The following is a 14,542-nucleotide window of genomic DNA, read 5'->3' as shown; positions in this document are numbered from 1 at the left end:
GATAGACTTGACCAATGTTGACATGTCAAAAAGTTGTCATTCATGCCTTTGTGTGTGTTAGATAAAGTGTGTCTCCAAGGCGTGATTTTATATATTTTTTTTGTATGAAATTTGAGAAATAAAAAAAACAGTATTTTATAGTTAGTATATCGATATTTAAACATTTGATACTGTACATGAACGTACAGCTTAAAGAACGCACACGCTGCTTTTCATAAGACAGCTTACTTGATTATTCGACAAGGTCAAAGTCAAACAAGGGACGTAACTTGACAAGACTTTTACAATTTATTTAACATTTCAGCCGCACCATGAGAAAACCAACATAGTGCGTTTGCGAGCAGCATGAATCAGACCAGCCTGCGCATCCGTGTTCTGGTCAGGACCCATGCTGGTCGCAAATACACTATGTTGGTTTTTCTCATGGCGCGGCTCATTTAAATTGTATTATGGTAATGATAACGTCTTGCGCAAAAACTTCAACCAAATCTTTTAAATGCAATAAAACAATGATTTGAATTGACTTCAAACAGGAACCTTCTATCTTGGGTATTTTCGCAATGTCTGGTGTCTGAGACGTTTCAATTCAGGATTCGATATAATGTAGTCGTTACTGAAATTCTGCTCGATTGGTATGCGCAAAACTTCAACAAAATTATGAGCTGTGACATTAAATCAAATAAAAAGTTTATTAGCTTGGTTATTTAACTAGTTCTGATGACTTGAGTTTTGAACCTATGCATACAATAATACATTTTTGATATTTCAAACGCTGGGTGGAAAGGTAACGAATGCATTTTTGATTGTACGTTAACTGTTTAAAAATTTATGTCAGGAGAATTTCATATTTATCCCGCAACCGGTTATTTTCTGATAAAACAAATAAGGAACGTGAAAAAAAATAGATTCCACAGACCACTGTGATATGCCATCAATAGGATTCCACATACATGTAGGCCTAGTCCATATAAGCCGCACCATAAGAAAACCAACATAGTGCATTTGCGACCAGCATGGATCCAGACTAGCCTGCGCATCCATACTTTTCGCTAAAAGTTTCTCTAATCGCAATAGGGTTTGAAAGCGACCAGTATGAGTATGGATACTGACCAGGCGCAGGCTGAATAGTGAACAGTGCAGACCATGATCAGCCTGTGCAGGTTAGTAGGTATTACAGTTATAATTTCCCATAAAGTTTATAACGACATTTAAAGGCCTCGAGCCAACCTCCATCAGATAATTATACACTTCTTTGTATAAATAGTGTGCAACCTACTTTTTCTGACCAATCAGAGCTAGTTATTTTTCAAAAAAATGTGACTTCATATTCCTGAAGACCAATGTGACTAGCAATTTTCGAAGAACAGCTCTACGCGCTGAAGAGCGTTGTCACTACTGACTATGCAGTTCTAATTGGTCAAATGTATAGGTTTCACACTATGTCAGATAGAGCCCATTAAGAGAATTCTTCTAGAAAAAGAAACCTCGGTCGGTCAGTCCGTTACGTATACGTTCCGTTTCCCTGCCTTTCTGTTTCTTTTTCACGAAGAATTCACTTAACAAACTCTATCATCTAATCTAAAAAATATCTATTCTAACACGATCCGCATCAACTGCTTCATAAACTCTATCTGTAACACATAGGAGAATCACCTAGATCTATATATGAATCTTCGATAAAATATGATTGGCCGATATATTTTGCCCTAGGGAGCTGGGGCTACGATTGTAACGTAAGAGATTCTACTTCTGTTCCATTAGATAGGAAATATTTCAGGTCCAAACAGCTGAAAACAACATTTCAAAACCAGGGACGGAAACAGGATTTGGTGTTAGAGGGGGCGTAAAATATTTGTAGTGTAGAGCAAGTAGGGGGGTCCGGGGGCATGCGTCCCCGGAAATTTTGAAAACAATGGATCCATCTGGTGCATTCTAGGCGTTCTGAGGTACTTTATTTGCTATTGACAAAGGACAGGTTTTGTGACAAAACCAACAAAACATGCTAATTATAGTCAATTTTTATGAATTGTCAGACTTACTCTTACGCAAGTAGCCTATCTCGGAATTTTCTGAGGATTTTTATAGGGAGGGTTTACCTAGGACTATTTAACAAAAAATGTGCTAGCATAGCGAGCGATGAAAAAATGAATCTTTTTCACCAAAAATAAAAGTAAAATTACATGTGCGATAGAGAAAAAATGCTCGAAAAGTTACATTTCATTTCCTCTGCACTCACTTTAGTTTACATGTTGGGGGAACTCGGAAGTGGCGCGGTGCACATGCGCAGTATTTCCATAGGGTCCCGCCATTAAATCTAAAGGCCCCATGCAAATTTAAGAAAAGCAGACGAGAGTTTAGTAACCACTTAAACAGGGGAAATACACCTTTAATAATTTAGTGCATAATTTTAATACATCCTAAAACACATTACATATCAAATTATCCACTTCGAAAAGTGAAATTTTGAAAGATTTAGTCGGGAGAGAGAAATTATCGATTCCAGAGAGGTAATTCGTACAATTCTATGACTCAGTCAGTGTACGACTACTTTCCCTTGGTTGAAAAAAAATTTTAGTAACCACTTAAACAGGGAAAATACACCTTTGATAATTTAGTGCATAATTTTAATACACCCTAAAACACATTACATATCAAATTATCCACTTCGAAAAGTGAAATGTTGAAAGATTTAGTCGGGAGAGAGAAATTATCGATTCCAGAGAGGTAATTCGTACAATTCTATGACTCAGTCAGTGTACGACTACTTTCCCTTGGTTCAATATTGAACGTAAATTGAAAATCACTAAAGTAACAACTCGCTGTCTGTGAATGGTACTGTTTGACCTTAGAACAGCTTTATTTGGTGGCCCTTTGTTTGGGCCTCAAAAAAGTACTTCACCTAATTTTAGAAGTAAACAAATTAGCTCTTGAGTTGGGAGGAGAAACTAGCTTTGTTCACTCAAAATTTCAACCACTAGATATATCTATTTCCCAAGTTATCGTGAAAAATATTCCAAACGTGTCCGGTTGTAGGACGCTAGCCAGTATGAGCCACATGTTTCAAATGGCAAACTGTTGCAAAAATATTAAGAAGGTAGGTTAGTAGGTCACATCTATGGTAACTGAAAGTCAGTTTTAAGATTGGTGTGCAAAACTGTAAATGTCATCCAAGAGGGCCATGATGGCCCTATATCGCTCACCAGAGTTTATCTGGCCTTCTGACCTAGTTTTTGACCTCAAATGACACAGTTTCGAATTTAACCTAAAGATCATCAAGACAAACATTCAAACCAGGTTTCATATAGACTGAGTCACAACTGTTGCCTTCAGAGTGTTCACAAACTTTTCCTTTGATTTGACCATGTGACCTAGTTTTTGACCCTAAATGACCCAGATTACAACTGGATCTAGATATCACCAAGATAAACATTGTGACCATGGTTCATAAAGATTGAGTCAGAACTGTGGCCTCTAGAGTGTTCACAAGCTTTTCCTTTTATCTGGCCGTCCTAGTTTTTGACCCCACATGACACAGTTTCGAAACTGACCTAGAAATCATAAAAAAACATTATGACAAAGTTTCATAAATATTGGGTCACAACTGTGGCCTCTAGAGTGTTCACAAGCTTTTCCTTTTATCTGACCTACTACATTTTGACCCTACATGACCCAGATTCAACCTTGACCAAGAGATCATCAAGACAAACTTTCTGAAAAAATTTTCATAAAGATTGAGTCACAACTGTGGCCTCTAGAGTGTTCACAAGCTTTTCCTTTGATCTAGCCTACTGACCTAGTTTTTTATCCCACATGACCCAGATTCAAGCTTGACCTAGTGATCATCAAGACAATTTTTCTGACAAAATTTCATAAAGATTGAGCCACAACTGTGGCCTCTAGAGTGTTCACAAGCTTTTCCTTTGATCTGGCCTACTGACCTAGTTTTTGACCCCACATGACCCAGTTTCAAATTTGACCTAGAAATCATCAAGGTTAACAGTCTGGCCAAGTGTCATAAAGATTGGGTCACAACTGTGGTCTCTAGAAAGATTTTCCTTTGATTGGATTGGGTGACCTAGTTTTTGACCCCACATGACCCAGATTCGAACATAACCTATAGATTATCAAGACAAACATTCTGATTAATTCTCAGGAGTTTCAAACTTCAATTGTGGTCTCTAGAGTGTTGACAAGATTTTCATTTGATCTGGCATAGTGACCTAGTTTTTGACCCCACATAACCTAGTTTCAAACTTGACTTGGAAATCATCAAGACAATCATTCTAACCAAGTTTCATAAACACTGGGTCACAACTGTGGCCTCTAGTGTTCACAAGCTTTTCCTTTTATCTGGCCTAATGACCTAGTTTTTGACCCCACATGACCCAGATTCGAACTTGACCTAGAGATCATCAAGACTAACATTCAGACCAAGTTTCATAAAGATTTGGTCACAAATGTGGCTTCTAGAGTGTTCACAAGGCAAATGTCCACAGATGCTGGATGACGATGGACGCCGGACAATGACTGGTCATAATAACTCACCTTGAGCACTTTGTGCTCTGGTAAGCTAAAAACAAGAGAGTAGGTCAGTAGGTCAATCGCTTTGGGTCTTTAAACAGTCTAGGAAATATGATCTAATAATTTTTGAAGTATTTTTTCCTATGCAACTCATAATTATAACAAGTGACTCTCAGGGCTGGGCCTCTTTTCGCACCACGGGCATAATTTGAACAAGGCAGTCTGAAAGACAGCTAAATCCCCCGCCACTGCTATGGATAGTGAAAGGGTAAACCTTTGACCTTTAGCTGTGACCTTGACCTTGAACTGACATGGCTGATTCATGAATTCTGCACAACGTCTTTATGAGGTGATCATTTGACCCAAGTTTCATGAAAATCCTTCAAGGGGTTTAGGAGATACAGAGCTCTAACCTCTGACCTTGAGTTGTGACCTTGACCTTGAGTTGACATGGCTGACTCGTGAGTTCTTGATGAGGTGATCATTTGACCCAAGTTTGACGAAAATTCTTCAAGGGGTTTAGGAGATACAGAGTGGACACAAAATGGAAGGCTCAAACCTTTGACCCTAAGTTGTGACCTTGACCTTGAGCCAGCATGGCTAACTCATAAGTTCTGCAAATCGTTTTGAGGAGGTGATCATTTGACCCAAGTTTTATAAAATTCCTTCAAGGGGTTTAAAAGATAGAAAGCGGACACGAAATGGAAGGCTAAAACCTTTGACCTTGAGTTGTGACCTTGACCTTGAGTCGGCATGGCTGACTCATAAGTTCTGCAAATCGCCTTGATGAGGTGATCATTTGACCCAAGTCTGATGAAAATCCTGCAAGGGGTTTAGGAGATATAGAGCGGACATAAAATAGAAAGCTCAAACCTTAAACCTTAAGTTGTGACCTTGACCTTGAGCCAGCATGGCAGACTCATGGGTTCTGCACATCGTCTTGATGAGGTGATCATTTGACCCATTTGGACACCAAATGGAAGGCTAAAACCTTCGACCCTTAGTTGTGACCTTGACCTTGAGCTGGCATGGTTGACTCATAATTTCTGCACATCGTTCTGATGAGGTAATCATTTGACCCAAGTTTTATAAAATTCCTTCAAGGGGTTTAGGAGATATAGAGCGGACACAAAATGGAAGGCTCAAACCTTTGACCTTGAGCTGTGACCTTGACCTGGAGCCGAAAAGGCTGACTCATAGGTTCTGCACATCGTCTTGATGAGGTGATCATTTGACCCAAGTTTCATGAAAATCCTTCAAGGGGTTTATGAAATATGGAGCGGACACGAAAGTGTTACGGACAAACGGAAGGACAGAAGGAGACCATTCCTATAAAAAACTTATTAGAGATCCAGCATGCAATGCTACATACCAAATATCAAAGGCCTAGGCCTTGAACTATCAGACAAGAAGATGTTTATTTTTTTTCTATATATTAAGTCTATGTTTAACTTGGTTGCACCTAGGGAAATAATTTGAACAATTTTGGTTGAGAAACACTAGGAAAGGCAACATACATAATATCAAAAGCCTAGGCCTTGCATTTTCAGGCAAGAAGATTTTTAAAGCTTTTTTCCTATATTAGTCTATGTAAAACTTGAGAACCACATCGCACCCCCCCACCCCGCCCACGAGGCAGGCCCTCTTTTCAACCAAGGGGCATAATCTGAACAATTTTAGTAGAGGACTACAAGGCAATGCTATATACAAAATATCAAAGGCCTAGAACTTGTAGTTTTAGACAATATTTTTTTTTATTATTATTATATATGTCTATGTAAAACTTGTGATCCCCGGGGCAGGTCCTCTTTTCACACCAGGAGGACCATAAGATGATACCACATGCCAAATATCAAGGCTCTACACCTTGCGGTTTGTACAAGAAGATTTTTAAAGTTTTTCCTTTTGGTTGCCATGGCAACTAGTGTTCTATATGGAATTAAATTCTTTGGGCAATTTTGAAAGGGGGCCACCCAGGGATCATTCCTGTGAAGTTTGGTGTAAATCTGCCCAGTGGTTTGAAGAAGATTTTTTTTACAAATTGTTGACACACGACGGACATCGAGAGGTCAAAAAGTTGTATGGATGCTAATAATTAAATCAGAACTCCTGCCCATATTTTATTAACTGATAAAATATAGGAACCGATGTATCTATTCTTAAACAAAAACGATAATTTCTTTTCATAAATTTAAGCCGATCGGGCAATAAAAGCTTCTGGCAATGTTACAAGCCTGCTTAACTCTCTCTTCCAATCTAAGGCATTTACGTTTGGGAGATATTATTCTAACATACATAGTTAGTTTTATCACAATGTTTACGTTTTGAAAGTAAATCAAAGAATATTAATGACAATAATCAAAATCATGCTGGTGTCCAATTACAGTGGTTTCAGTGTATAAATTATTGTGAAAAACATTTTCAAGCTACTGAGAATCTTTAATCATATCTCTTTGATCACTTAATATGTAATCATTTTACTAATTATCTCAGTTTGTAGGACATATTTTGATTGGCTGCTGAATCAGTACAATTTTTTATTCCCATTGCGTTGCTTGTGTACAATGCATGAATTTTTGACTGTGTGTCAATAATCGAGTAGAGAAAAGGTGCAAAGCGACATACGCATGTGAGAGTATAATAAAGAGGCCACTGACCGCAAAAAATCAGACGACTGCTTATAATGCAACAATTTAAAGAAGGAAATTGGTGAGTGTGTAGGGGGGGGGGGGGGAAGAGAGTGGGGAATTCAATATGGCCACTGGCACAAGTTAGACTTATCTTTTGACTGTATAAAAACAGATTTCTAATGAACATCAGCAAGTGTTTTACCACAGACGCTGTGCACAAACGAAGCAATCTAAAATCAAACTTAATCCTATAAATACCTAAAGATCTATAATATAGGTAAAAGCAGAGCTGTATACCCATGTGTAATTCTGTCATAATAAGTTCTCGACATTTAGTTTTCAAAAGCATTTTATTAGAAAAGATAAAAACATAACAAAATAGTAATATGATGACAATATGGAAAACAGTAAATTATATAAAAAATAAAAAGCATCCATCTATTTATACTTATATATCTACTCACTGCATAGATAACAAACAAGAGTCAAAAGATATACTGTGAAATCATTAATATTCGTGGGGGACTTAATTTCGTGGTTGAGTCAATCCACGATTTTTAATCCAAATGAACAAGTAAACTTTCCATTCATTTTCTGCTCAAAAGTTGAAATCCATGAATTAATCTCCCCAAGAAATTGCATGTTTATACCAAAACCACATAATTGCATGCCCACGAAATTAAATGATTTTAAATGATTTTACAGTAACAAAGTTGTTGAAAAAAGCTCTCAAAGGAATAAATGATGATAAAGTTAAGTGTAAAGTATCACTAACTTGTAATGTGTACCTACTGAGAAACTCACTAGCGGACAATCACAATTTAATAGAATTTTGTTAGAAAAAATAAGTCAAATACATAATTATAAACTCTGTCACAAAGAAAATAAGACTTATGGAACCTATATAATTAATGTGGTAATATCATAGTGAGGAAGTGTGTGGAATGTCATTATATTTAGATGTGTAGTTTCTGAAATACTAGCTCACTGACAATTGCAAACAGAATTGCAAATAGTTGTAAATAATTGAAAAAATATCTGTCAAAGTACAAAAGTTCAAGCCAATGACATTAAACTCTTCTGTAAATAAACAAGAGCTGTCAGTGGACAGCGCGCTCGACTATTCTCAGTGCTTGATAGTATAATATAAGCAATGAGTAAAACTTTAACATTACAATAAGCATATTCTAAGTCGAAAAGGGGCCATTTTTCAGTCAAAATGCTTGATAGAGTTGCCTCCTCCTTTTTACAGGCTGGGGTCATGATGGTAAACAAGTATGCATAATATGAAAGCAATATCTCAATGGACTTTGAAAATATTTGGGGTGGTACGCAAACTTTAACATTTATTCTAAGTCGAAAAGGGGCCATAATTCAATCAAAATGCTTGATAGAGTTGCCTCCTCCTTTTTACAGACTGGGGTCATGATGGTAAACAAGTATGCAAAATATCAAAGCAATATCTCAATGGACTTTGAAAATATTTGGGGTGGTAAGCAAACTTTAACATTTGTGTGACGCTCACGCCGGCCGGGGCGAGTAGGATAGCTCCCCTATTCTTCGAACAGTCGAGCTAAAAAAACCAACTAGAGTTGTCACAGGAGTGACAATTTATACTCCCACAATATGGCCTGGTCACAGAACTAAGCCAATGTCAAAGCCAAATTTGTTTGACCTTTGACCTACTGACCTCAAAATCAATAGAGGTCATCTGCTAGTCATGATCGGCCTCCCTATAGTTTCATGATCCTCTACATAAGCATTCTTAAGTTATTGTCCGGAAAAGGTTTAAATGTTTCAGGTCACTTTGACCTTTTGAACTTGAAATCAACAGGGGTCATCTGCTGGTCATGACTAACCTCCCTATTAAGTTTCGTGATCCTAAGCCCAAGCATTCTGAAGTTCTTGTCCAAAAAAAACATTTAAATGTTCTTGGTCACTTTGACATTGACCTGTGACCTACTGACCTCAAAATAATTAGGGTCATCAGCTGGTCATGACCAACCTCCCTATCAATTTTCATGATCCTACGCCCAAGCGTTCTCAAGTTATCATCCGGAAACTGTTTAACTGTCTCATGTCATTGTGACCTTGACCTTTCACCTACTAACCTCAAAGCCGAACCTGACTTGTATTTTATCATGTTACACCTGTGTTCAAAAATTTATGATACTCAGGCCCAAGAGTTCTCAAGTTATCATCCGGAAACCATTTCACTGTTCAGGGTCACTATGTCCTTGACCTTTGACCTACTGACCTCAAAGTCAAATTTGACCTGTATTTTCTGATGTTACAACAAAAAAAATATTATAAAATCTGTCAAGCCTTTCTTGAGTTACTGTCCGGAAACCATGAAAACCAACCGACAGAACGACCGACCGACCGCCAAGCTCACTCCTATATACTCCCCCCACCCAAACTTTGTTTTGTGGGGGTATAAAAATAATAATACAGTTAAAATCCATGATTTATAATACTGCTGTAATTTTTGATTATGCTTTAATATACTGTCTGGTGATTTCTAGACTAGCTTCTAGACTGTGATACACTTTCAGTCATATTTCCATTTGCATTTCCAAATGAAATAAATGGAACCAATCTACTTAATCTCCAGAACAGACTGGCTTTTGATTATACTGAAAGAAAATTTAACACGAGGGTAATGATGGCCCTAGATTGCTCACCTGAGTTTCGGAGCTTTACCAGGCTAGAGAGTGTATAACTTCATGTGTCAGTTCCAGCAGAAGCTGATTTAATTAATGTGTGACAGACAGGCAACAGATCACCCACTACTTCAAAATCAGGTGGAAACACACATGCTCACAACTGGAGCTTGCTGATAGTGTTTTTGAAGGTCTTTTTATAATGGTTTTCTGCATCCAGCAGTTCATGAGAAGAGGTTGTTCAAAGCTATTTCTACATTTTGCTCTACAGATCAGGTTTTGTGAAGATCCATCAAGCCATAGATGAGAATAAGTTATTAAAGATATTTTGATTTTTTTGTCTAGTGGCCCTTTTGAGTTGGGTGTCTCCAATTAAACAAATCTGAAAGTGAATCTTAGAATGATACTATGGACCCAGTTTAATGGAGAACCATCTTGGTTCAAAAGTACAAGTTGTTTAAATGTATTTCTATTTTTAACTCTAGTGGCTGCTAAAAGGAGCCAAGCGCCCCCTATCACCACCCCCCACATTTAAATAAATTTAGGAGAGGACCTTACAATGATGCCATGTACTATAAACTGTACACTGTACATGAGATGAAGTTGTTTAAAGGTAATTCTTTTTAATAGCTCTAGAGGCTGCTTTAGGGCCAAGTGACCCAATATGAACAGAACTGAGGAACATTCATCAAGAGGTTCATAAGAAAAAGTTATTTAACAATGTTTCTATATTTACCTCAAATGAAAGGCTAAGCATCAATCAAGCAATACATGATAAGTCATTTAAAAGTACTTCCATTTTTGCTCTAGCGGCCCCTAAAATGGGCCAAGTACTTTTATCTGAACAAAACAGGCAGAAGACCTTACAATAATGCTACACACTAAAGTTTGATGAAGATCCATCAAGCGGTTCATAAGAAGTCATTTCAAGTTTTCTTTTCTATTTTAAGCTTTGCTGGCTCCTATAAAAGGCAAAGCAGAAAGACTTCAATAATTTTTATAGTGGACCATGCATGGATGCTACTGACAAATTTGATACAATTCTCACCAGTAGTTTAAGAGTACTGTAGATGTTACCTGTAGAAAATTGTGGACGGACGGACGGATAGTGAGTGATTACAACAGCTCATCACAAGCATGTCAGCCAAAGTGGCAATTTTCTGGTAAAATTATTTATAATCACATATAAGAGAACTGCATCTGTAAGTGTTAGTAGTGGATCTTTTATTTAAGAAATAATTTATATCAAAAGAGTGTTTTAACACAATTTATGCACAATGGGCGGTTAAATGTAGGGCTAAATAATTTCACGAGGGCGCAGCCCAAGTGAAATTATTTGTACAACGTTTTACCGCCAGAATGTATAACTAGTGTTAAAACACTGTTTTGCTATAATATATTTTGATTCTGAATTTAATATGCCCTTATTCTAAAACAGTAGATAAAATACAATAGCGCTCTTTCTTGGTCGCAAAAAAAACTTTGACCTGACCGCATGTTAATGTGACATCATTCTAGCGCAAGAGTGTTTTAACAGAGAAAAGCATATTAAAATAATTTCTAAAGTATCCTCAATTAAGTCAATTTCATGTCCAAAAATGTATTTTCTGCATGTATAAATCAAGCAAAATATAAAATGTAATAGTTAATACAATTTTTTGCATGAAAATCTAACTTTTATGCTAACTAAAATAATGAAACAGTTTTAACAATTCATCCACAAATGGAACATGGAACAAGAGCGCAGCCAAGCGGAGCAATATATGCCCGAAGTGTTACAGCAGAGGATGGGAGCAAAATTTAAAGAGCTTGACTGTTGAAGCCCAAAGAACAGGAACAACAAAAAGAAGAAATTCCAAAAAAAAATTTCTAAGTCCATAAAAAATTCTTACCAGGTAAAGTCATGTCAAAATACATCTAAAAATTGGATGTACCATCCATGTTGTACCACAGAAAAGTGGTCTTGGTTTTTCCCTACTGCCAATAATAAAAAGGTTTCAAAATAAGCTATTTATAGTAACAAAAAAGGGAAGTAATTAAAAAAAAAATTATTGTAAGAGAACAAAAAGGATCTGCCAAATAAAAACAAGAGCACTGTAATGCATGGCAATATTCACAAAGCAAAGTCATATATGACCTTTGACCCCTAAGTGTGACCTTGACCTTGAAGCGAGTCATCCAAAACATGCGCTCTGCACGTCACCTCGGTGTGGTGAACATTTGTGCCAAATTTCTTTGAAATCCTTCAAGCAGTTCAAAAGACAGAGCAAAGTCATATATGACCTTTCACTCCTAGGTGTGACCTTGACCTTGAAGCTAGTCATCCGAAACAAGTGCTCTGCACTTTGTCTCAGTGTGGTGAAGATTTGTGCCAAGTTTCTTTGAAATCCTTCAAGCAGTTCAAGAGTTACAGAGTGGACATGAGACATCCAAAACATGTCGTCTCAGTGTGGTGAACATTTGTGTAAAGTTTCTTTGAAATCCTTCAAGGGGTTCAAGAGTTACAGAGCAGAAACGAAATTGCTAATGGACGGACACTGGGACCGTAACATAATACGTCCCTTCGGGCGTATAAAAATGAACTTTTTTGTGTCAAACATGGAAATTACCCCCTTCAAGATAATATTTGACAATTAATATAAAACTAAACAAAATATTTTGGACATTAATTACAAAGTTCCTATCACCATGATCACAACTCTTGGACATTTAAGAATGTTTATAAACTTCAATACTACTTTCTTATACATAACACAGAAATTAATGAAGAACCTTGTTATAGGAAAGGTGAGATCAAAATTTTGAGCTGCACCATGAGAAAACCAACATAGTGGGCTTGCGACCAGCATGGATCCAGACCAGCCTGCACATTCATGCAGTCTGGTCAGGATCCATGCTGTTCACTTTCAAAGCCTATAGCAATTATAGAAACCATTAGCGAACAGCATGGATCCTGACCAGACTGCGCGGCTCAAATAGTAGTCTGTAGATGATTTCCTACTGCTATAACTCTGAATGTGCGCCATGAATGTCTGGAGATGAGAATACTGGAACCTCCACATTCACTTTCTGTTGAGATATTTGTTGAGGATAAGATGGCGTGGAAAATGCTGAGATCAAAACATTCAATGACATTACGATTGTAACTAAAGTTAATGACAGAAAATTCAGTACTTTTCTTTTCCGCTGATTCTGTCGATCTTTTTCTTTCACTTGAGTTTTGAAAAAGTCTGACATTATTAACAGCACAGCAGAAAGTATTTGTAAAACTATGGAAAGCCCTATCAGCCATAACAACAGTGTGTAGAATTCATATTCCGGATTTGATAGAACTGCACGGAGTTGTGTAGCATTGCTGGTCAACAATGAAACATCCATCATTCCATGAGCAAAAGTTTTTGTTGAAACTGATTTCTTCTCCTTTTTCTCTCTTTTGTTTTCTGAATAGGGCTTTTCTTTTCTCTGAAAGAATAAAACTTATGAATTTATCAAGGTCTGAACATGCTTAGTAGTTCATTTCAATATAATAATTTAGCCACACCATGACAAAACCAACATAATACATTTGTGACCAGCATAGATCCACGCAGTCTGGTCAGGACCCATGCTGTTGGCTAAAAGTTTCTCTAATTGCAATAGGCTTTAAAAGCTAACAGTATGGATCCTGACAAGTCTGTACGAATGCACAGGCTTGTCTGGATCCATGCTGGTCGCAAATGCATTTTATTGGTTTTCTCATGATGTGGCTCATATTTTATAACGGATACCTGTCCTGCATCAAAATACCTTATGTATTACCAGGTGAAAGTCATAATGCTTGTAAATCTATAAATATGGTCTAAAGGTAAGCTTGTTCCCAATACAGAATGTTAACAATCAATTTCCTCAGTAAGTCTTGTTGGATTTTAAAAAGAGTTCTTTTATTCAAAATTTCAAAACTGATTTCATTAATACTTAATACTTAAAATAACAAGTAAAAATAAAGTGAATCTGAAAGCTTTACCAGTATTTATTCATAACAACTCATTTATAGAATGAAAAGCATCCAAAGAATTAATCATGCCTTAGAAATGTGACATTAAATAGAAAAATTTAGCTATATACTTTATAAAGAACTAAATTTTAGCCACGCCATGGGAAAACCAGCATAGTGCATTTGCGACCAGCATGGATCCAGACCAGCCTGCGCATCCATGCAGTCTGGTCAGAATTCATACTGTTCGTAAATGGTTAAAGGCTTTGCATGCGAAGAGCATGGATCCTGACCAGACTACATGAATGCGCAGTCAGGTCAAGATCCAAGCAGTGGTCGCAAATGCACTATGTTGGTTTTCTCATGGTGGGGCTCATTTACATTATGATTCAGGCCTCCTACTAACAAAATACCAACTTAGATATTCCACTTCTGGCATTTAATATATTGCCTTTAGTTTTATTTTTTTATTAACTTTCTTATTAATATAATGTCCATCTACAGGCATGTGCCTTTAAAGTCACTCCAACTGGTTAATAATGACTACATATCATTAGCTGTAATAGTCATGCAGTTATGCAACAATGTCTGATATTCAGCCATTTCCAAACTCCAGAAAAGGCTTCCCAATTTCTATAATTTACCTACTGCCCATTTTTGGAAGTGGTATTTATAAAAGCTGAACCTTTTTCATTCCAGCCACAGAGATTTATAACTGAGAATGAAATTTGCTGACTTCAGAATCTGTAACTGTC

The 14,542-nt window shown here is 36.9% G+C and overlaps 1 protein-coding gene across 4 annotated transcripts in view; it reads right to left on the bottom strand.

Moving 5' to 3' along the window:
* Positions 1–7,482: 7,482 nt before the first annotated feature.
* Positions 7,483–14,542, bottom strand: part of LOC123526490 (uncharacterized) — a 47,123-nt gene continuing 40,063 nt past the window's right edge. For all 4 annotated transcript variants that reach the window (XM_053522998.1, XM_045305662.2, XM_045305663.2 and 1 more), the window contains exon 3: positions 7,483–13,276. In XM_053522998.1, coding sequence (XP_053378973.1) covers positions 12,818–13,276 — 459 coding nt within the window. In that variant the 3' untranslated portion in view covers positions 7,483–12,817. The remainder of the gene's footprint in view (positions 13,277–14,542) is intronic.

This window comes from Mercenaria mercenaria, chromosome 14 (genome assembly GCF_021730395.1).
Source record: "Mercenaria mercenaria strain notata chromosome 14, MADL_Memer_1, whole genome shotgun sequence".
Taxonomy (NCBI): Eukaryota; Metazoa; Mollusca; class Bivalvia; order Venerida; family Veneridae; genus Mercenaria; species Mercenaria mercenaria.
Note: the sequence above shows the minus strand (reverse complement) of the source record. Positions and strands in the feature narration are given on the sequence as shown.